Source organism: Cheilinus undulatus, linkage group 16 (assembly GCF_018320785.1).
Source record: "Cheilinus undulatus linkage group 16, ASM1832078v1, whole genome shotgun sequence".
Lineage (NCBI taxonomy): Eukaryota > Metazoa > Chordata > Actinopteri > Labriformes > Labridae > Cheilinus > Cheilinus undulatus.
In genome coordinates, this window is record NC_054880.1 from 38,572,095 (window position 1) to 38,596,302 (window position 24,208).

The 24,208-nt window shown below is 39.4% G+C and overlaps 1 protein-coding gene across 3 annotated transcripts; it reads right to left on the reverse strand.

The window, feature by feature from the left end:
- Positions 1-2,700: 2,700 nt before the first annotated feature.
- Positions 2,701-23,802, reverse strand: gpnmb (glycoprotein (transmembrane) nmb). Of its 3 annotated transcripts, none has more exons than XM_041809332.1 (12): positions 23,534-23,802; positions 19,549-19,704; positions 19,321-19,461; positions 15,648-15,821; positions 15,232-15,393; positions 14,798-15,103; positions 11,082-11,141; positions 8,768-8,965; positions 5,701-5,806; positions 3,574-3,794; positions 3,384-3,477; positions 2,701-3,297 (listed from the first exon to the last, which is right to left on the reverse strand). In XM_041809332.1, the coding sequence occupies exons 1-12, from the start codon at positions 23,604-23,606 to the stop codon at positions 3,144-3,146; spliced, it is 1,845 nt and encodes a 614-aa protein (XP_041665266.1). In that variant the 5' UTR covers positions 23,607-23,802; the 3' UTR covers positions 2,701-3,143. The 3 variants fall into 3 exon arrangements, with proteins under 3 accessions (XP_041665266.1, XP_041665265.1, XP_041665264.1); XM_041809331.1 differs by having other exon boundaries at positions 19,300-19,461; XM_041809330.1 differs by having other exon boundaries at positions 15,648-15,824; positions 19,300-19,461.
- Between the last annotated feature and the right edge of the window lie 406 nt (positions 23,803-24,208).

Here is a 24,208-nt window from a genome sequence, read left to right on the forward strand (position 1 = left end):
ACATTGAGCCACTACTGAACCACAGACATTTTAAGCTTCTTACCTGCACCTGATTTTTTTTTTGTCAAACAAATGTAATTAGACAAAGATAATCTGAGTTAAAAACAAAATGCAGTTTTTAGATGATTATAAAATTAAGGGAACAAAGTCATTCAACCCTACCTGGCCCTATGCAAAAAGGTCATTGCCCTCCCTCAAATCATTAATTTAAAACTAGACCTTTTGAATCTAGAAATCCCTTAAACAGAACCTGTCAGACAAAGTTAAATGGGCCAAAAGATTTTAAAAAAGCAACACATTATGGAGCCATCTTAAGAAATTCAAGAACACATGAGAAACTAGAAAAGCACTCAGAGGGTGCAGACTTCCGCCATTAGCCCTATCTCCCAATAGTGAAGAATCCTTTAAAAACATTCCTGGATCCAGATGGTGATCCAGATCACTCCCAAAATCTGATTCACTGATTACTCCCTCCCCGGTGGGATGGAGACACTGTGAGGCAAAGCACTGGCTTCGCTACGTGTGGACTGTCAGGGCGGAAGCACCAGTGGTCTCACCGGATGACTGAATGTCATGGTAGAGGATGAATATTCCTCTATTCCTCCCCGCAGTGAGCTGTGAGTATGCTCGCTACAATTCGCTGTCTTTCTCTCTGTTACGCTCAGACTCATCTCCTCGACCATGCGTGCGTCTTTCAAACTCTATAAACTCCAAAACTTTGAATAGAAACACACCAAAAACATGCTGCTGGGATTGAAGTTACTCACGTCCGCCATCTCCTGGTGTAAAGTGGTAACAGCCCAGACCTCCACCATTAGCCCTATCTCCCAATAGTGAAGAATCCTTTAAAAAATTCCTGATTCCAGACGGTGATCTGGATCAGGCCCAAAATCTAATCAGTTCTTCCCTATGCCATTTCTGACATTTCCTGAAAATTTCATCAAAATCCGTCTGACTTTTTGAGTTATGTTGCTAACAAAAAACGAACAAACCCACCTGATCACATAACCTCCTTGGCGGAGGTAACAAAGTCATTTACATCCATCAGTCTGGAAAGGGTTACAAAGCCATTTCTAAGGTTTTGGGACTCCAGTGAACTGCAATGAGAGCCATTATCCACAAATGGAGAAAACTTTGAACAGTGGTGAACCTTCCCAGGAGTGGCCGCCCTACCAAAATGACTCCAAGAGTGCATCAACAACTCATTTAGGAGGTCCCAAAAGAACCCAGAATGACATCCAAAGACCTGTGGGCCTAACTTGACTCAGAGTTAATGAGACTGGGCAAAAATGGCATCAATGGTAGAGGTCTGAGGCCAAACCACTGCTGACAAAAAAGAACATAAAGAATTGTTTCACATTTGACAATAACCATCCTCATGAACCCCAAGACTTTTGGGAAAAATATTCTGTCGACTGATGAGACAAAAGTTGAACTTTTGGGAAGGTGTGTGTGAAAAGAACGTCATGCCAACAGTCAGACGTGATGGTCTGGGGCTGCTTTGCTGCTTCAAGAACTGGATGACGTGCTCTCATTGATTGAACCATGAATTCTGCTCCCTACCAAAAAAATCCTGAAGGAGAATGTCCGGCAATCAGTTCATGACCTCAAGCTAAAGCTCAAGCACACTGAGGTTATGCAGCAGGACAATGATGCCAAACACACCAGCAAGTCCACCTCTGAATGGACTAAAAATAATAGCGAAGGTTTTGGAGCGGCCTAGTCAAAGTCTAGACTTATATCTGATTGAGATGCTGTAGCATGACCATAAACAGGCCGCTCATGCTGGAAAACCCTCCAACGGGACCGAATTAAAGCAAAAAAGAGTCGGCCAAAATTCCTGCACAGTGATATGAGTGACTCATAGCCCATTTTTGCAAATGCATAACATGTAGTGGAACAACCAGTTAGTAGGTTTCAGGGGCAGTGACTTTTTCACATAGGGGCAGGTAGGTTTGGATGGCTTTTTTCCCTCAGTAAATGAAATCATCATTTAAAAACTGCATTTTGTATTTACTCAGGCTATCTTTGTCTAATATTTAAATTTGCTTGGAGCTCTGGAATAGTTAAGTTTAACAAATATGCAAGACATTATTCCCCTCCAGCACAGGAGTAAGGTTACGCAACACGGATGCCTACGTCTACCTTACATTTATTACTTTTATTCTTTAAGACCTTTATTTGTTTCTTGCCCTGTTTGGAGAGGACGGGACGGTAACTGGAGTATGACATTAGGGAGAGAGAGGGGACTGACACACAGGAAAGGAGCCACAAAGCCAGATTCTGTACACGGGACGGGACCCTAACTGTGAGGTACCTGCATACCACAGTAATGCCATGTGGCAAGTAAGTAATGCATAGCTTTAAAAAAAGATGTCTCTGCTTGTGGCAAAAAAATTCACTACCTTGAAATTGCTTCAACAAAACAGAAAATATTTCAAACGTTGAAACAGAAATATTCCTTTCATTTCTCTCACTAGTGTAGTAGGGCTGTGGTGCTCACAGAGGCTTCAACCTTGATTAAAAATGCACAAAGTGGACGTAAAAGCTGATTTCTACCAGTTTAATTCTATTCTACCAGAACCTTGAAATACCTGTATTGTAGCTGTTTGCATAGAAAGTCTTTCAGTCTAAAGGATCATTTTAATGATGAAATAGAGACGAATGTTTTCAAAGGACAAGCAGTTAGTTCACAGCTTTTATTCAAGTGTGAAGTCTCAAGTGAAGTCCTGGAATTAGTTTTGGAGTTTTTTCATTCTAATCCTCTCAGCTGTAAAGCAGCATGCAAATGTCAATATTATAAAAGAAATCCATCCAGAAAGTGTTATCATTACAGTGGAAGGTCAGTATTATGAAGCAGTGTGTGGAACAGAGTTTGCATTTACACTTCACAACAAACATGAGCATGAGCACAGTTAATCTCCTGCTAAAGTGTATCAAAAAACAAGCAAAAAACAACCATAACATGATAATTAAGAAGCAAACAAGACATCAGCATTAATTACTAATGATTCAACACAGGCGTAAATGATTTCCTGCTGTCTTCATGTGTGAATTCAGCTCAGATCTGCACTTGATTCCTGATTTTTCTCCTGCAATTTTGCCATCATGTGCAGGAATGCTCTAGCGTAGCTCCTTGAAACCTACAGGGGGCGTCTCTCAGTCAGCAGGTGATGGCTCTCCTCATTGGAGGGGAAGAGGGCCTCCCTCATGCGGGCCATGCGGTCCTTGACTCCAACATTGCCGCGGGCATCCTCGATCAGTGACCTGCGAATGGGTCGGTACACCTTGTAACGTCTGGGAGGAAAAGAAAATCAGTAAAGGTCAAAATAAAATGTCTAAAGGCAGAAGTGAATGAAGCAGAATTTTGAATTTTACATCACCTGCAGACAAGGTAGGCAATGAAGGCAAAGACGGCCACCATCACAGCGCTGGAGGACAGCACCACCTCTGCAGCATTAGACTTCTTGGTCACTCCTGAGATAAACACAGAGAGCAAGCAGAAACATTAAGAGTTCTATTAGACAATAATGAAATGATTCATAAGGAAGTAAATGTTTCTGTGAGACTGACCAGGTGCATCCTGGGACTTGCTGATGGTGACGGTAGTGCTGGTCAGGGCCAGACTGCTGGAGTCCTCCAGCGTGATGTTGACACAGTAGGTACCCGGCTCCAGAAACGTCCGCCTGAGCTGCACCTCACAGCGAGGCGACGGGGGGACGTCATCACACATAATGTTACTCACACGGGTGCAGCTGGGGTCTGACACGATGGTGCAGGCGGAGGTGGGGATGCTGAAGAAGAGGAATAGTAAAGCTTTATAATATCAGACGAGACAAAATCAGGAGAACAGAACAGCATAAGAGGAACAGAAACATCCATGAACCACAGGATGTGAAGAGTCTGTGTGTGGGTAGAGAGGGGAAAGGGAGGAGGGGAAAGGGAATTAAAACTAATTTACTGAGAGGAGGGACAAGATTGTTGCTAGGTTAATGAATGTGAATGCTACAAGCTTTAATAGAGTGTTGACAATGCTTCAGCACAGCAGAAAGGCCAAATAGATCCTCCAAGAACTGTCATTTATGGTGTCATGGACGGATTTTCAAAATTTGACCTTGATATGTTCGAAAGAGTAAGGGGGATGAAGGGGAGCGCTTTCTTGGGCCAGCCAAATGAGGGGCCCAGGGAGGTTAGCAATATCATGATCCACTGTAAAATTTAGCTGTAATCTCCATATTTTATTTCTAACCTGAATAATAATCACTCTAATCACAGCAACAAAAATAAATTGTATTTAATGCTGTAGTATAATAAAGCTTTCTTTTTCTATTCTTAAAACTGAATTACCCTTCAGGTGGTAATAAGAATGTAGAGGGGTACATTAAACTAAACCATCTGGAAAGTAATATCAGACATCAGGATGCACGGAAAAGAAAAAGTTGAAAAAACGATAACTTGAACAAAAATTAAAAAAACTGTAAAATTCTGCAAAAATGGACAAGTGACAAAAATGGGTTAAAAGTGTAAAAATAGGGCAAAACTGTGTTTAAAGTGGCAAAATGAGATTTAATGTGGCAAAGAAGTGGTTTACATTTGTTGAAAGAAGTGGGTTTACAGTGGTTTAAAGTGTCACTAATTGGAAAAAATGGGTTAAAAATGAAGAAAAGTGCAAAGTGTAAAAAAATGGTGAGAATGGGTTAAAAGTTGCCAAAAGACGCAAAAAGATGTGTAAAGTGACCAAAAATTGCCAAAAATAGAGTATCAGTTGCAATTATTGGCAGAAATTGGGTTAAAAATGTACAAAAGGTGTTAAGGTGGTTTAAAAGTGACAAAAATAAGTGGCGGGTTTGGCAACACAGTGGTGAACAAGGTTATTAGTGGCAGTAGGTGGCAACAAGAAGTTCAAAAATGCAATAAATGGCAAAAAAGTTGTGAAAATGGGTTAAATGTAGTAAGGAAGTGGCAGAAAAAAGTTGCAAAGTTGCTAAAAGGTTTGACTTGCAAAAAAAAGCTACAAAAATTGAATAAAAATGGGAATAAATGTTGTAAATTGGTTAAAAGGGGCAAAAAGAGGTGGAAATGGTTTTCAAGAGGCAAAAGTAGTGCAAATGTGTTAAAAGGTGCAAAAAAGTGTTAAATAATGCAATAGAAATGCAGAAAGTGGTGAAAATGTAAAAAAAAGTGGCAGTAGGTGGTGCAAATAGGTTAAAAGTGGTAAATGAGTGGTGAGAATTGGCAAAAAAATAAAACTGGTGACAATTAGATACAAGTGGCAAAAATATGTTTAAATTGCCAAAAATTGTGGAATAGGGTAAGAAATGCAAAAAAAATGGTAAGAATTGGTTAAAATGGCAATAATTAGCAAAAATGGCTAGGAATTTGCCTTAATGTGACGCATTCATGTCTTAATGAGATGTTTGCATGTATGCGTGCTGAGTGCCACACTGTTCACTTTCTAGAACATTCTAAATAACACATAATAATATAAACAAACGTTGTCACAGGTTTAAGCCTTTCAGCACCAATAGAAAAGACTTATTTTGTCGTTTAGATGAAACCAGTGGACTTCCTGTCAGGATCCTGATATGGGTCCAACAGACTTTTTTATAGCTGTCTGGATGTGCAGTGTTTGTATTTTAGGATGAAAACTAACAAGGCTGTTTAGTAAAATTAAATGACTAACAATGATTCTGTACTCACTTGCCCAGACATTTGACCAGGAAGTTGATGTCGGTGTTGGTCACTCTGGAGGCCGACACGTCCACGATGCGACTGTTCAGTGGGCCGCCCAGGCTGTTTTTACGCTCTGCAGGGAATCAAGTCAGTTTAAGATTTTTATGGATTCATAATAATATTCTTAACTTGATGAAGATTTGTAAAAATGTTTAAGGGTGTGTGTTTTTGTTTTGTGCAGATATGTTTAGGTATCTGAAATACCAGACTTCTCTCTGTATTGAGTACATTTGCTGTAGAGTTTGTTTTTGTCATGGAGTACATAATCATCATTAACAGTTAAATAAACACAATGTTTAGGGTAAAAATGACCCTGCAAAGCAGAGTAAATTATACTGTATATACACTGTATTCCAAATTATTATGCATATACTGTTTTTTGTCTTTCTTTCCCCTAAACAGTCTATATAATATGATTTTTCATTCCTCAACAATTACACTGTAATTTGGATTTTATTCAACTAAATTACTATTGATGACAAGGGCATTCTTTTGCAAAGTAACTTAAAATGCAGTGTTCCAAATCATCATGCAAAAGAGACTTTCAAAATACCCAATAGTTTCTAAAGGATTGGAAACAGAAATCTGTTGTAATTTTTGCATTAGAAGGTAATTTTTCTAAAATCAAAGCTATTTCAATCAAATCATCTTTACAGATCAAGTTCCATATTAACATAAGGGCCATTCTTTGATATCACCCTAACAACTCATGTACAGTTTCTGCCTGTATTTCCTTTGAGGATGCCAGAATTGCCTCTAAGAGCTGCTGTTTTGAGGTAAACTGCTGTCTACCTTCATAGAGCTGCCTTTTACAGATCCTCCACAGGTTCTCAACAGGGTTGAGATCAGGGGATGATGGTAGCCACACCATAGTTTTTTTTTTCCTTGTATGCCGATGGCAGCCAAGGCCTTAGTGGGATTTTTTGCAGCATTGGATGGTGCATAATCTTTTATGAAAATGATTTTACTCCAGAAGGCATGGTTCTTCTTTTTACACCATGGCAGTTAGGAACTCTACGTGTTTTGCTGAGGTCATTTTGACACCTTTAGGCCTACCAACTTATTTCTTATGATTCCAGCCCTAAACATCTCTCCACCACCTCCTTGCTGACGTTGCAGCCTTGTTGGGAGATGGTGGCCATCGACAAACCATCCAGAGTAGCATGGCATTCATCAGTGAGTAAAACTGTTAGAAAGTAAGCCCTCATATATCCCTCAGCCCAATTGTTTCTTCGTGCAGGCACTGGTTAAAAGTGGCTGAAATACTCACCTGGCAAACTAATGAGCTGTCTGAGATTGATGCCAGTGATGGAAATTGACAGGAGAAGTGGCACAATTTAAAACTTTGATTGAAAAACTAAAAATCAAGTGTTTGTTTAACTGAAATCATATTTGCACAATAATTTGGAAGATACTGTAGATAGGGACCAAACTTTTTTCTTTATCTATCCATCCATTTTCTACAACGCATATCCCAGTGGGGGTGTCGGGACAATTTGATGTTATTAGAGTATAATTCACCAAGGTTAAATTACTGTGTAGAAATGAGATAAATACGAGCTAAGATTTGAATCTTTGAGTTGTAATGATTGTGTAAGTGCCTGGAATGTTAACACCCTCATTCTAACAGTAAAAAAGAGGTCTAATATTTGGATATCAAGCAGTTTTGATGTTAACACAGCATCTTTTTGTGCGTTTTTTTTTTCAGCTAATATTTACAATTAGCACAAATCGGTAACAAAGGATGCTGGGAATCCCATGATCTTCGCAGGTATTTTGTGGAATTATCATTTGACAGAATAGTTGAATATTTGTTCTGCATTTGTTCCGTATAAGCATGAGGATGACATGAACTTTAAGTTTTCATGGAAACAACATTTTACTCAAATCTACAAATTTAAACCTTGTGATGAAACATGAGGACAGACATGGATTACCAAAGTCATTAAGGTCAGGCTTTTCTCATTTACTGTTCATACTTGGGAAGGAAATGTAATGTGCCATGAATGATATGTGACTCACTTAATCATGAACCAGTCTGAACCAATCAGAAGCTTCGGCTGCCCAGCATTAGGAAGGTCAGATGATGGATAGGCCAAACAACAAATGAGTTTACCTATGAGCTGAAGAACCATGTGATACGAACTAACACCATGGCGTGTTTCTTAACTCTAAACAAACAGACATTTTGTGGGTAAATTTAATCAAAGCTGTCAAACTCCATTGTTCCAGAGTTTCCTGATTATCTCCAGCTGTCATGTCTCATGAAGGAAAAATGGTAAATAAAAATCTGATAAAGAAAGTAATGCTTTGAACAGAAGTAGAAGTCATGGCTTAATGCATCTTTTATGAGAGTCACAGGATTTGTTTGTGGGTCCATGCAATATTATACAAACTTATGTTTTAATGTGATAAGGATTCATCCTCTGGGTACTTTGACTGTCTGTACCAGCTACAGTCATTTCTTCCTTTCCTTAAAATAGTTCAATCTGAGCCGCAGTGGCAGACTTACCAACCACAAGGCATGACCATCGCTGGAACTTTGCATTAACCTGGCTCATAATAGTAATAATAATGAAATCCACTGAACTTGTCAGATCAAGTATGACCCCCGGAAATGGACAAAAACTGAATTTTTTTTTGTTAATTTATTCAAAATGGTGGATTTCCTTTTAGGGATAGAAACATAGTCCCATTGGGTATTTTGTAGATCTCCCCAAGCAGCATCAACGCACCAAATTTCATTAATGTAGGTCAAACTGCCTTTTCACAGTGTTCTGTAAAGGCACAAAAGGTGGCGCTATTTGGTGGAGTTTTAGCTGTGTGCCAGTTTTCACATAAATCTGTGCATGTCTAACATCCCAAAATGGGCAACCCAAGGACCAAACTTTTTAGAACAGGGGTTTTAGACGATAAGTAATATATTTACTTATTCTTCTCAAATTCATGAATAAAGTGTTTGAAATTTGTCTGACAAATGACAATGATTTAAAGATGTCTCAAGTTTGATTGATGGCAGTATCCTCCCACGTACCAATAATGGTGATGTTTCCAACAAAGGAGCCGTGAGCGTAGCGGAAACACTCGTTGCTGTTGAGACGTCTCCTGCGGAGCCAGGTGGGGTCGTACTCTGGAGTCGAACTGGCCACGGTCGGGGGGAGGGGCTCTGTGGTTGGCATGGCGCTGGGAGTGGACGTAGTCGAGGGAAGGGGCCAGCTGGTGCTGCGTGGAGCTGAGGAATGATGGAAGTGGAAAGATATGACAGTTATTGGAGCCATAAGGGTACATGTATCTTATTAGTTTGATTTATCCCTTATAACAAGACATTTCTGGTTGTTTTCTTCAGATCATGACCCATGATTTTGGAATAACAACACTTTTTTCCTCCATAATGATTTGAGTCCAGATGTCCTTGACATCTTGATGTATGCAGAGACTATAACAAGTTCACCTCATTGGATGTTTTACCCTTTTATTGATTTTATAAATCAATCATGGTCAATATAATTTAGCTTTTTTGACCAAAAAATAAAAAACAACCCTTTAATGTCAAAGTGAAAACTATATTTTTTTGTAATGTAAAATAAGTGACTGCATAAATATACACCCAATTCAAGTCAGTATTTAGTAGATTCACCTTTGGCCGCAATCACAGCACTGAGTCTGTGTGGATAGGTCTCAATCAGGCTTGCACATCTGGACAATGCAATTTTACTCTATTCTTCTTTGCAAAACTGCTCAAGCTCTGTCAGGTTGCACGGGGGTCAAGCATGAACAGCCCTTTTCAAGTCCAGCCACTAATTCTCTATTAGACTGAGGTCTGGACTTTGACTCAGCCTCTCTAAGACATTCCCCTAATTGTCTTCAAACCATTTCTGTGCAGCTTTTGCTGTATTCTTCGGGTCATTGTCTATTTGGAAAATAAATCTTCTATCAAGCTGTAGCTCTCTTGCAAACTGAATAACTTTTTCTCCAAGATTTCCCCATAATTTGAAGCATTCATTCCACCCTCTACATATAAAAGCCTTTTAGGGCCTGCTGCCAAGAAGCATCCCCACAGCATGATGCTGCCATTTACCGTGCTTCACAGTGAGGATGGTGTGTTTGTGGTGTCCTCTAAACATAACGTCTTGTCTGATGGCCAAAAAGCATCATTTTGGTCTCATCAGTCCAAATAACTTTCTTCACTTGACCATGGAGTCTCCCACATGCCTTTTGGTGAACTCTAGTCCAGATTTAATCTGAGTTTTCTTCATCCGTGGCTTTCTCTTTGTCTCTCTCTCTTTGACTGGTGAAGAACCCTGGCAACAGCTGTTGTATGCAGAGTTTCTCCCATCTCAGCTGCTGAAGCTTGTAACTCTTTCAGAGTAGTCATAGGTGTCTTGGTGGCGTCTCTCACAAGGAGGACGGCCTGATCTAGGCAGATTTACGCATGTGCCATTTCTTCACAATGGATTTAACTGACCTCTGGTAGATGTTCAGTAATGTGGAAATGTTTTTGTATCCATCCCCTGATTTATACTTTTCAACAACCGTTTTCTCAGAGTTTTTTCTGAGTGTTCTTTTGTCTACATGGTGTAATGGTAGCCAGGAATTCTCATTAACCAGTGACTGGACCTTCCAGACAGAGGTGTCTTTACTCTACAATCACTTGAGACCCACTGACTGCACTCAGGTGATCAACATTTCACCAATTTTGAGATGACGAGCACCAGTTGGCTGGACCTCTGAATTAGGTCAGTCACTGTAAAGGGGACATATTATGCAAAAATCACTTTTTCAGGCTTTTCTAACAAAAATATGTGCCCCTGGCCTGTCCACAATCCCTTCAAATACCAGAAAAATCCATTTCCTTCCACCCTGTCTTTCTCCACCTTTCAGAAAATGTGTGCTGAAACAAGCTGTTCTCAGATTTTACCCCCATAATGTCATGTGGGGAGTAAGAACCCGCCCCCATGTTTCTGCAGCCACTCATTTTACATTTACATACAAAAATCCAAATAACATTGACCATAAATGATTTATAAAATCAATCAAAGGGTAAAACATCCAAGGGGGGTGAATTACCTGTTAGAATGGATTATCTATCTGACAATAAAAAAGCTCAATTTTTCATTAAAACTAGAAATTATTTACTAGCACAGGTAAACAGAGAAAATAAAAAATGTATAGATGCATCCAGTCAGGTCTTGCAGGACAAGAATGTGTGGTGAAAAGTGTTCTACATTCATGCTAGACTCATCATTAATATTTAATGAGCACCTGCCTAGGTACATGCTCCTCTCCTCTCTCTCAGTCACTCGTCTTTCTCTCCGACACACCAACACTCTGTTAACAGCTGAACTCACCCCGTGTGGTCTCCATCTTGACAGTACCAGCGTGAGTACCTGGAGGAGCCGTGGGAGCCTCTGGAAGAGGAAACAAATAAAAACTGTTATGACATGTGGAGTTTTCCAGTTAACACTTCAGAGATCAGTGCAAGGGAAGTCATCTTTTTCTTCCCCTCTTCAGTTTTGCAGCAGTCATCCATATGTCTAAATGAGGTCAGCAGGGTTCATGCTTTTCCTGGTCTGCTCAGCCAGTTAAGAGGTTTTTATCTACTGAAATCTGCCACTGAAAATAAAAACTGGTGTATGATGTTTGTTGGTATGGAGAGGAAGCTCTCAAAAGTCCAAATCTGCTGGAGGTGTTGTGAGTTATTTCAGCCTTGGTTTGGAGATTCTTTAAAGTGAGTGAGTGTGATGAGCAGGGGATTGAGTTTGAAAGAAACAGCCAGACAGATGGTGTTTAACAAGTTATACTGTCAGGTTTCATAAAGATGTTGTAGCATCCAGCAAACTTACATTTTGTGTCATGCTACAGACTACAAATCAGAGAAGCTTACCTCTTCTCCATCTACATATTATAAGGATATTATATGGACAAAAGTATTTGGCCACACCATCTGTGACAGATGCCACCTTTGCAATGAGACAGATGGTGGAATTTCATCCCTGCTGGATATTCCACAGTCAACTGTTAGTGATATCATTACAAAGTGGAAGTGTTTAGGAGCAACAGCAACTCAGCAGTGAAGCGGCAGATGGGTGAGTCTGGGTTTGGTGGATGCCGGGAGAACGTTACCTGCCTGACTACTTTATGCAAACCCTGAAGTTTGGTTTGAAAAAAAGAAAAAGAAGAAGAAGATGAAAAAGAAGTGCAGAAAAACTGCAGTTCATTGAACGACCACATGAGGCTGGAAGTCCTACAAACACCAATATTACATTTCCATTTTTTAGCAGAAATTAACATCTTCATGACCTCAACAGTGTGATTCCGGAAGCAAAAATCCCATTCATTTTCTCCATAGCAGATTCAATCATGAGCCATATTATCAGAAGTATCCTGGTAAGACTACCATGAGCTGCCAGAGTGTGAAATGATGGTATATGCTCCTCTAAAGGACAAAAGTTCACAAGTTCCTCATTTTAAGAAAAACCTAGTTTATTCGAGATCTAAGCCAAATAATACTACACTATCCACAATGCATGAGTGTCTCAGCAATGTCTCTGATTGGTTGGGTCTCCGATTACCATGGAAATGTCTATGCTGGCTTATGACAACATATGTTCCCACAGCGATTACTGCTGAAACTATGACCAATTACAATATTATTATTTCAAAAATATTAAAGATAAGTGTAGAAAAAAGGTAATTACACAGTGTGAACGCTTGAAAAGCTATCACTAACAATGAATAAAAGTATTGCAATGGATTATGGGATATGTATTTCCTTCCTCCTTAAAAAGAAATACGTACACAGTCTTGTACCTTTTCCAGTCTTTGTTTTAGAATGCTGTTTTTGCACCAAATCATGTTTCATAATTGTGAGTACCCAGGCAGCTGTTAAGCTTGGTTCATGCATTAAAAGTGTTGTAAAATAGTCTTTACAAAAGGCCTATGGGGGATTTGAATGGAGAATTTTGCTTCCGTAACCAGCGCCATTGAAAAAGTGGGCGGATGCTGCTGAGCTCTATAAAAGTTATTTTACATTAAGAACCTGGGCAAGATTCAAGTACACATGAGCCCAAAGTCTGGTTCAGTTTGGTCAGTGTGAACGCAAGCATGCCTAACTTTGGCAGTCTACTCGAAGAGGTGGTCTCCAGCATGTTCCATGTGGGCGCAGGCAAGTGTGCCCAAGTACTGGGTACTCATCAGCAAGTAGAGTTGTAAAGGCAGTTCTAAACCACTTCTGTCGTTCCCATGGATGTCTCTTCTTCTTTCTTCTTCTTGGCGTATTTTTAAACCAACTGCGTGAAAACCGCCACCTACTGTAACGGACTGTGTGCATACGCAAGTGTGTTCAGGCGATGTTACCTTTTTTACTAGCAGGGCAGTAGAAAAGGTGGGGAGGGGGGCAACTGCATCTGGGCACGGTTAGAAACAATCGTGCCTGATGTGAAAGTGCCCTAAATCACTCTGTTTCTGGTCAGTCCTTGCAGAAAACCACTATACTCCTCCATTTGTGATGCACACTTAGTCTATTTTCAGTAAAGCTGGCTGCAAACATGCGTCAATCATCAAAGAGCCGATCAAGGAAGACACGCAAGGAATGCACAGACCATCTGGTGTATTTCAAAATAAAACACCAGGCACAGACTGACGATGGTTTACCTCATCATTAAATCAGCACTGTGCCAAACAGAAAGCCAGTGAATAAAAAATCAACCTATGATCTTGTGATCCAGCCGCACTGCGTGGAATTTACAGTGTAGTCTCCATAGCTCATTTCTTCATTAGTAAGAACAATGAGGGAGTGATTTTATAAAATAATGCATCCACACTGGCTAAACTAAGACAAAGAGTTATGAATGGACTTATATTACCAGTGGTGTGGTTAAGTCTCCCCTGTTTTTACAGAAATTGATTTGGAGTCATCATCTCCAATATGGCAGCTATCGCTGAGCTTCATAATGCCTCTTCAGAAGCCAGTGGGTGACTTCACTACGACTATGTCCATGTTTTATACAGACTATGATTTAAATCAAGGGTGTCAAACTCAAGGTCCGGGGGCCAAATCCGACCCATTGTATGGTTACACCCGGCCCACAAGATCATATCATATTTTTCATATAAGTGGCCCACTGAGCACAAAAATGTAAACTTAAGCTTGATGATTTAAAAAATCCTCAAGTCACAGAAAAATGAAAAAGAACAAAAAACAAAGACTTAAAATAATTACATAAAAAGTCAGAATAGAGTAAAGAAATTTTGTATTTTATTTGTTTCAATTTTGCATCTCACAATAATAACTGAAACTCATTTTCATTTAAGTTCTCATATTCTGCCTTTTCATATACATAGATTTGACCTATGCATTTTTTTTTACCTTTTAGGTCCCAATTTTAAATTTTAAGTCATTTTATAAATATTTTTGACCCATTATTTTAAAATTTTATGTCATTATTTGACCTTTTAAACTCCTAACTTTGACTTTTAATTCCATATTTTGACCTTTAAGCCTCACAATTTAAAATTTTCACCTTTAAAACATAATTCTGATTTTCTTTTTCATATATTTGCTTTTTTAAAAACATTATTTTGACACTTTCTTTTGTGTTTTGACCTTTTGAACTAATAAGTTTGACTATTTCTGATTTTGAGTCTTTAAACTTATCATTTTGACTTCTTTTAATCTCAACATCAGTGCACCCCTGATTTAAATCCACGTACAGTGCCTATAAAAAGTATTCACTGCCTTGGATGTTTAACCCTTTAAAACAGATTTCTTTGAAGTAATGCTGACTAAATGAAAATAGGATCATGATAAAAAAAAGTGATTGCATCAATATTCACCCCCTTCAAAGGGACTGACCTAATTCAACAGAGGTCCAGGTGGTGCTAGCAGTCTCACAATTAGTGTAATGTGGATCACCTGAGTGTAGTGATCGTGTCTCAAGTGATTGTAGTATAAAGACACCTGTGTCTGGAAGGTCCAGTTACTGGTTAATCAGTATTCCTGGCTACCATTACACCATGAAGACAAAAGAACACTCCAAGAATCAGTTTAGATTGATTGTAGTACCTGTGGGAGGATGAGAGGGGGTCACAGCATGTGGGGGACACTCTACAGCAAACGCCGCCTCCACCACCAGCTTCACGCTCATGTTCCCCAGCCTGTTGTAGGTGTGTGTGGTCAGTTCGCGGTGTGTCACAACCTGATTGCCGTCTCTGAAGTCCCAGATGTAGTCGACAGAGGTGGCGGTTTTAAGGTACCCGCTGGGGTCATGAAGCTGGACTTTGAAGATCACATCCTCACCACGAAAGAAAACATTGTCAGACTGGTTGACCACAGACCTCTGGGAGATGTCGACCGCCACTGGGATCTTATCTGAGAGAGAGAGAGAGAGAGAGAGTGAACAGGAGTCATAAATAATTCACTTATCTGTCTCCATCACTCAGATTGAAACATGCTGACAGGTAAAACTGTACACGCTGAAAGTGTCAGCTCGTCTCCACCTGTGATGAAAAAGACGGTGTTGTCCGTGGTGAGGGGGCTGTACTTCCTGCGCTCTCGTTTCCTGTAGACCATGACCTCCATGACTTCTGCCCCTAAAGGGATGTTTGTGGTGTTGATGGTTACACTCGAGGAGGAGCCGTCACATGTCTCATAGTACTGGCCTGTGACACACAAACATAACTGTTTCACTGCACCCCTTTCTTCTGATGTCCGTCTCACGGTTGTCAGCGCTTTATAATGTTTTATATTTTCAACATTTATGTCATTAGTATCCAAAAGCACAGGAGCAAAACATTAAAGCTGCACTTTCCACCCAGAGCTTGGAGTCAAGAAAATACCTGTGTGAAATTACTGAAAATCAAAGCTGTGACATAATTTGGTGTCTGCTTTTGGGGTGAGGTAAATCTACTCTCACCCATTGAGTGCCACACATAGACGTAGCTCTTGCGTCTCCAGTCGCTGCTCTGAGGGAAGGGCTTTCCATCAGGGAACACGTTGCACTTCTTCAGGTCTGTACACTTTCCATAGCCGTAGTCATCCATCCAGGAGGTCCAGTTGTACACGTATCCAGAACGTACCTGTCCATTAGCTGCTTAGAAGAGGACGGATAAGGCAGAAAATGAGTCATCCAAAAGGTGCATGATTCAAATATCATGACATAAACTCTCTTATTACCAATAGTCGTCTGTACACCTCTATCACTATCCTGCACATCTCTGATGATAAAGCTATTTTATTGGTATAAATGGCATTTTAGAGTTTGTAATGGAGATGTAAAAGTACATGATTTGATAGGTCTACTTGGTATTAGATACAATTTAACTTCAAATATTAAACAATGGATTTGAATTGATTTATGAAAAATGCAGTTCTTTAAGTTAAATTCTCTGTCAATAAGAATGCAAATGATCCCCATTTATTATTTTCTTTACAAATAAGTGCATTTTTTCCTTTCATTTATAGGTTGCACTAGTGCCACTAAAGTTGTAACCTTGCAAAGCAGACTAATTGTCTAGATCAGCAGTTCTCAACTGGTGGGTCGGGACCCAAAAGTGGGTCGCAAAGCTCCCTCTAGTGGGTCAGGAATGTATGCTAGGGAATAAAATGTGACAAAAACTCTACCTACAGAAGTCCTGGGTGGACACAGAAATTTGTGGTTACAGTTTATTTAGGTTTTTCCATGTTTATGAGCATAATTCAGTATTTTTCTCAAGATTTCTTATCTCCCTTGTGTTGGGAAATAAAGCTGATTTACCCAAGATAACAAGGAAATTCTTCGAGGGATTACCAAACTCCCATGCTATCTTGAGACAATGGATTGAAGTAAGATGTATGCATGCAAATCTTTCTGTAATGTTGTGCTTTAAACGTGTTTGTTTTGTCCTGTCCCTTTGTTCAGTAAGTTTTTCTATTTAGAGTCCAATCATCAACATTTTTTGGATTGTTCTTATGTCTTCATGGTGTAATGGTAGCCAAGAATGCTGATTAACCAACAGTCATGAGATAACGAAGAATATCTTTAAAATTTGGTTCATGATTTCTCTTAAAGAGGAAGTGGTGGGTCCTAAAATGTGACCAGTTCAGATTTGTGCCAGGTCTGAAAACAGGCCTGACCAATCAGCGTCATGTGAAAAACTGGACCACATTTCTTTATCAAACAAAGAGGAAAGGACAGCAATGAAAGCTTTTCATGTTGGATAAGATGGTCTTGCTCTTCTCCTGTCCTGCTCCTGTATGAGTTATGATTATGTGTTTTTTTTTTTTTTTTTTGACTGGGTGACTGTTGAAAAGACCAGGGGTAGAAAGTAGCTAAGTAACTACATTTACTTAAATTATTCTAATTGAGTAGATTTTTTTTACTTTTACTTTTTTAAAGTAGTTTGTAAAATCACTACTTTTACAATTACCTGAGTATATTTTGGGGAAATTACCTTTAAAAGTAGAATTGTTCCAATTCTGATACCAGTATCAGAAATAAGTCCAATAAGGCTTAAAATTCAGGTATTGTATCGGCGAGTACACGAGTTTATGCACAGATCCGATACTGTTTGGTTTAATTTTATATTTTGCTTCATTTTGCCATGCTAACTGTTAGCGCTTTAAACTGGAAATCAATAATTCTTCGCGAGCACTGCATGAACGAGCTACCATTTCAGAGCAGCGAAGAAGAACCAGATAGTGATGGGAAGTTCAGCTCTTTTCAGAGAGCCGGCTCTTTTGACTCGGCTCCCAAAGAAGAGCCGGCTCTTTCGACTCCTGAATGGCTCTTTATTTAGGATCTTTTGTAGCCCTATATTTTACCTTTACTTCCCAAAAAATAATGGTTAGTCTGTTGAAAACCCTTTTGCATTCAGTGTTTTTATGAGAAACCTTATAATTGCCTATTTTTGTGCATTTATTCTGTTACAAAACCATTCTTAGGTTTAGCATTTAAATTCTACCGCCGAGTGGATGTAGACGCGTGTTTGCACATGTGCAGTACAAAGTTCAACAAAGTTCTGACCAGAGCTGGGGCTTAGCACTGTGAGAGCTAAGCAGCGGAAAAAAAACCTGGGAGCCGGCTCACACTCTATGCGAGCCGACTCTTCTGATTCACCACAAAGCATCGGCTCTCAGAGCCACAGCTTTTGCTCATGACCCATCACTACAATAGATGCTTTTGAATCCCTTGCAGCAGCACTTTTAGAGAGCCTGGAACTTGTGAGACTTTTTGGTTCTCCAATGATTAAATCCACACCAGTAAACCCGATATTGGACATCTTTTTTTATCCATTTTAATCCAATTACGATCATTTATTAAAGCTAGCTTGAATGCTAACCTTCATATTGTTAACCCTTTGTGAGGGTCAGTCAGACAGTTGCAGGCTGTTCCATAATCACGTCATGCTGCTTGAATAGAGCATAATGGAGAGAGAGCGAGAGAGGCTGTGATGCAGCCCCCTGTGTTATTATTTTAATATTTAGCAGTAAAACTCAATAAGCAGCAGAAAAACAGCTTTAGGGCCACAGTGATGCTGTACATTATGATTCTATTTGTTGATCCATGTTCTGAGTCAAATAGGCCTAAAATAATTTGCTAGTCAATCCAGAAAGTTCACACCAGTATTGGATAGGTTTAACTTTCACAACACAAGACATCAGATGCAGAAAAAGAGAATGATCCCTGATTTCACCCCTAAATATCACCCTTTATATAGTAAACATCCTGAGTGGAGATCCATAATCTGTTATAATTATTGCACATTAAGGAAGATCATATCTCACTGTGAAATACTGATGCATGATTAATCTAACTGCAATCACAATGTCCAGCTGTACAATTACATTATTGCATAAAAGGCTGCAATTATTTCTCTATGCAGTGAAAAGGTTTTTAAGGTTGCAACAGGGCCACAGTTGCAAAATATGGAAATAAAATATGATTTATGAAGGATTTTTTGGAAGCATTGCTGTAAGAACTCCAGGTTTTGTACGCTACTTAATATTTGCATGTTTTGAGTTGAGAAATACATACTTCATACTTCATTATTCTCTGCATTTTCCTTGATAACAAAGCAAGTAGACTCATGATACCATTCATGCTTAGCATCATAATTGCACTTGCATGTTGCCCAGTATAATTCTAATGGCACATTATCACCAAATCCTGCTGTGAAAGTCCTTTAGGCATCGTAGACTCAGTAATATGAGCAAACTTTGAATTAATTATTTTTTCCTTTAACTTGAGTAGATACTTTTACCTCTACTTAAGTTACTTTTAACCAAAGTTACAGTACTTTTACTTGAGTACGATTGTCTGGTACTTTTTCCACCTCTAGAAAAGACAAATTACCATTTTTATGTGCTGATGTTGTGATAACGGATTCTACTACTGCCCCCAGGTGGCCATTAACTGAATTTCTGTTTCTTTAAGTTTATTTGTAGAACTAAATTAAATATCCCCCTCCTCCTTGTCTTGTGAATTTTTTCTCTTCGGTGTATTTTGGTTGTCTGATTCTGTGTGAGTCTGTATCACAGTGTAAAGTGAAAAATTAGGGGGCGTGGCCTGGCTGGGCTTTTGGCAGCACCTGAGGCCTCCAGCTCCGTACCGTCCTCGCAGTGCTCGTCCCAAACCAAGTCCCCATTGGAATCCTCCTTCTGGCACGGAGGGTACTCCAGCTTGGCAGTGAAAGAGATGCAAGAACCATTGAGAGCCGGGCTGTCGCTGGTCAGATGGACTTTAGGTTTACCTGCAGAAAAGATTAAGTTTTAACAGGTAAATAAACACAGAGCACGACAAAAAAAGACCTCCAAAAGCAAAAGGTGACTTTTCTCACCTCTGTGGTGCGTGAGCTCCTTTGGCTTTGGGTTGAGTGGGGGGTAGAGGAAATCGTCCCATGGGTTGGTGTCAGGATCCCAGCCGGGGATTGGTGGGATTGGAAATGGAAGCTTCCCAGCTACGTCATGTTTGTGGGGGAAAATGTCAGCGTAGGCTGAAAAGAGAGAACAAAGGTAGATTTCAGTACTCTTCTAATGGTCAGAAAGGACCCCCACTAAAACCTTTCAACATTAGATAATCTTCCCCTTTTCTCCAATTCAGTTTGTGATTTTCATTGACAGGATCTGGAGGCACAGCCAGGGGTAGGAGGGTTTTCAGCTGGGTGACTTCAGAATTTCATTGCTGCTTTTTGCAGATAATGTGGTTCTGTTGGCTTCTTCAGCCAACCGGTTTGTAGCTGAGCACGAAGCAGTCAGGATTACGGTCAGCCTTTTTCAGCCCAAGGCCATGGTTCTCCACCAGAAAACACTGTATTACTCAATCCAAGTTCGGAGGGAGTCTTTGCCCCAAGTGAAGGAGTTCAAGTGTCTTGGGGTTTTGTTCATGAGAGAGGATGAAAGGGAGCATGGTGCAGCATCAGCAGTACTGCGGACACTGTACTGGACCATTATGGTGAAGAGGGAGCTGAGCCGGGAGACAAAGCTCTCAGTTTACCGGTCAACCAACCCTCACCTATGGTCATGAACTCTGGGTAATGACCAAAAGATCGAGATTGCAGGTTGGAGCGATCAAAATGAAATTCCTCAGGAGGGTGGCTGGGCTCAGTCTTAGTGACAGGGTGAGGACCTGCAACATCCAGATGGACCTCAGAGAGTCACTGCTCCTCGTCTCGAAAGGAGCCAGTTGAGGTGGTTTGGGTATCTGATCAGGATTCCTCCTGTTCATCTGCCTGTGGAGGTCTGCTGGGTGCATCCAACTGGTAGGAGACCCCAGAAAAGAGGGGAGAAGGATGTCAGGGCTGACTTATTCAGCCTGCTGCCACCGCGCTAAAATAAAACATAGAATAATACATATTCCAAGTTAAAGTGCATCATTCTTTTCTAGTTTGCTAAGAAGTGCTACATCTGCAGGTACAACAGTGATCCTGCAGTGTCTCATTCTCCCTGCAGGAGCAACAAACCGACAGCCAGAGTGAAGTTGAAGCTCAGGATTTAAAGGATGAGAACAGTCATGGAGCACAGAGCTGGCCTTATGCTGCAGCTGTGAAGAAAAGATCTGATAGGCGCAGTTTTGGTTCACCTATGGGCTTGATCACCCACTTCACAACTTGGTTAAAGGCATTTTTGTTTTTTTAAAGACAGGTTACCAAAAACACCCATTTTTGACATTTTTAACCCACATTTAACAAATCTTTTCACTTATCCTTACTTCTTTTATCCCATTTTTACAGCCTTTTAACTTCTTTCATCACTATTTACATCCAATTTTGCCATTTTCACTCATTCTTGCCTCATTTATTCCACTTTTTTACAGTTTTTTTTAGACCATTTCACCTTACTTCTGTCCATTTTTTTTTTGCCATTTTCAACCCACACTTAACCAACTTTGCCACTTTCACTCATTCTTGCCTCATTTATTCTCCTTTTTTCAACTTTAAAACCCTTTTTTACCACCATTTCTGACAATTTTTTACCATTTTTCAACTGCTTTTCACTACTATTTCCATCCATTTCTGCCACTTTTAACCCTAATTTAACCAATTTAACCACTTTTGCTAATTCAAGCTTATTTTATCCCATTTTTTGCCACTTTCTAAAAATCCCTTTGCACCACTTTTCCCATCAATTTTTGCAACTTTTTAAACCATTCCACCACTATTTCTGTCAATTTTTGCCATTTTTAACCCAAACTTAACCAACTTTGCCACTTTCACTCATTCTTACCTCATTCATTCTCCTTTTTTCAACTTTAAACCCCCTTTTTTTAAACCACCATTTCTGACCATTTTTGCCACATTTCAACTGCTTTTCACTACTATATCCATCCATTTTTTACACTCTCAACCCTAATTTAACCAGTTTTGCCACTTTTACTCATTCTAGCTTATTCCATCCATTTTTTGCCACTTTTTGATCCCTTTGAAACTTTTAAAACCATTTTACCACTGTCACCATCCATTTTTACCATTTTCAACCCACATTTGACTAATTTTGACACTTTTCACTTCTTGCTTCTTTAATCCCATTTGCAGCTTTTTAACTTCCTTTCATCACTATTTCCATCCATTTCTGCCACTTTCAACCCTGATTTAACCAATTTAACCACTTTTGCTAATTCTAGCTTGTTTAATCCCATTTTTTGCCACTTTTTAATCCCTTCGCATCACTATTTCCATCCATTTCTACCACTTTTTTAAATCCCTTTGCACCACCTTTTTCCATCAATTTTTGCCTATTTTTATCCCGTTTCACCACTATTTCTGTCCATTTTTGCCATTTTTAACCCACACTTAACCAACTTTGCCACTTTCCCTCATTCTTGCCTCATATATTCTCCTTTTTTCAACTTTAAACCCCTTTTTTAACCACTATTTCGGAGAATTTTTTTTGCCACTTTTCAACTGCTTTTCACCACTATTTCCATCCCTTTTTGCCATTTTCAACCCTAATTTAACAAATTTTGGCCCTTTACTCACTCCAGCTTAATTTATCCCATTGCCACTTTTTAAAAATCCCTTTGCACCACTTTTTCCATCAGTTTTTGCAACTTTTTAAACCCATTTCACCACTATTTATGTCCATTTTTACCACTTTCAACCCACATTTAACTAATTTTACCACTTTCACTCCTTCTTGCTTCTTTTATTCCATTTTAGACACTTTCTAACCACTTTTCACCACTATTCCAGCCCATTGTTACTTCTTTTAACCAGATTTAATCAGTTTTACCACTTGTTACTCATTCTTGCTTCTTTTATCCCATTTGTGAAACTTTTAACCCATTTTCATGATATTCTGCCAATTTTAGCGACCTTTACCTAATTCTACACTTCATCCCCCACTTACTACATTTTTAAACCATTTGTGCTTTTTCAGTTATTTTTTTTTCAATTTAAAGTTGTCTTGATTTTTCTACTTTATTTTCTTCATTTTTATCCTGATGTTTTTGCACATTGTGCCTTAGCTTTGACGTGTGACATTATTTTCCTAATAGCTTGGCTCAGTGTACCCATCCACATTGTAAACATGATCAGAAAGGCAATTCTGTTTGAAGAAAAGGTGTTTAAAGGGCTCTATTGTAGAGCACCATAAATACATGTTTGGTGTTTTGATGAGAGTGATTTTCATTCAGGAAAAAAATGGTTATAACATCTTAACTTTACACAGGACCATGATTTTACAGACCTCCATGGGCCCCTGATTAGGCTGGGCCCCTGAAAGCCCTCCCCTCTATCCCCCCTTTGGATGCCCTTGGGTACACTATTTGATTAAAAGGGGAGATAACTGAGTCCATGTACATTACCAGCTTGTGGCATGACAAAAAAAACCTTAATTGGCTTATGTCTTTTTTTCTTGAACAGTTTATGGCATAATTGCACTCCCATGGAATCTTTGAGAATTTCAGCACATTGTCATAAATCTCATGAAAGTTTTTGAGTTTGCAGGTTTAATTATGGCCTGATTTTTGGATGTAAAATCGTTTTGTTTTTAGTGGAATTTCCATGTGAGTGCAGGCTGTCAGTCAGAGCCTTAATTGAGCTCATGGGACTGTGAGTGCAGAGAGCTGCTGACAGGAGGGAGGTTACACAAACTTTCACAAAAATAATAACATAGACAAAGTTTATTTCACACATTTGCGCCAAAAAATGTTATTTATAAACAGTTATTTTACAAAGGATTATAAGAGAAGTTCGCTTCTGTTAATTCAGTAGAATATAAAAATAATATTAAGCAGAGAATTTGAACAGCTACACGTGTGATTCTTGTGATAATTGTTTTCAAAATACATCAAAGTTAACAAGACTTAAAAGCGGTACCACTTACTTTTGCGTCCATCAGATTGGTAAACAGCGCAGGCGCACACCAGGAGAAGAAAAGCAAATCGCAGGGCTCCCATTCTAACTCTGCAGTATGGAAACAAAAATAATGAATTTATTTCAAATTTAGAGAAAAAAAAAAGTAACCCCAAATGTGTCCTGTGTTCTCGGACAGAGCCCCCGTCCCTGCTGCTCCAGCTGTCGCAGCTCCTCTCCCTCTCTGTCCTGATGTTCTGTGATTTAATCTGGGGCCGATGAGCAAACTAACATGTGATGTTTCCTAACGAGACGCATCTCATCACTCATTAGTGACCTGTGCGCAGGAAACACACGAGGGATGGAGCGCGCGGGGACACCATGAGTGCGCACGCGCATTTCACCTCTGCCCTTGTAAGTGACTTTACAGTTAAAGTCGGTTTAGTTGTTTTTAAGATAATACGCTTAAAAAAATCAGTTTTGTAGATTTAATGAGCCCAATGGTTATATGGTTTCAATAAGAAGTTTCAAAAAAGTTAAGCTTTCCCTCAAACATTTGGCCTTGTTTTTATCAGTGACAAAAACACAAGTTAATATACGAATCAGACGAGTAAAATTGGTTTCATACAGAATATTTAATGATTGCTGGAAAAATCGACGGATTTTCAGCTGAAAAGTGACAAAAACCTGCTTTGTTAACTTACCA

Excerpts from the sequence above, each read along its gene's own strand:
- gpnmb (XM_041809330.1), bottom strand. The coding sequence starts at position 23,606 with ATGGGAGCCCTGCGATTTGCTTTTCTTCTCCTGGTGTGCGCCTGCGCT. Across the intron at positions 15,825-19,299 it reads TACGGAGCTGGAGGCCTCAG|CAGCTAATGGACAGGTACGT; the intron begins GTGCTGCCAAAA and ends TCCTCTTCTAAG. Across the intron at positions 8,966-11,081 it reads CAAGATGGAGACCACACGGG|CTCCACGCAGCACCAGCTGG; the intron begins GTGAGTTCAGCT and ends ATCATTCCTCAG.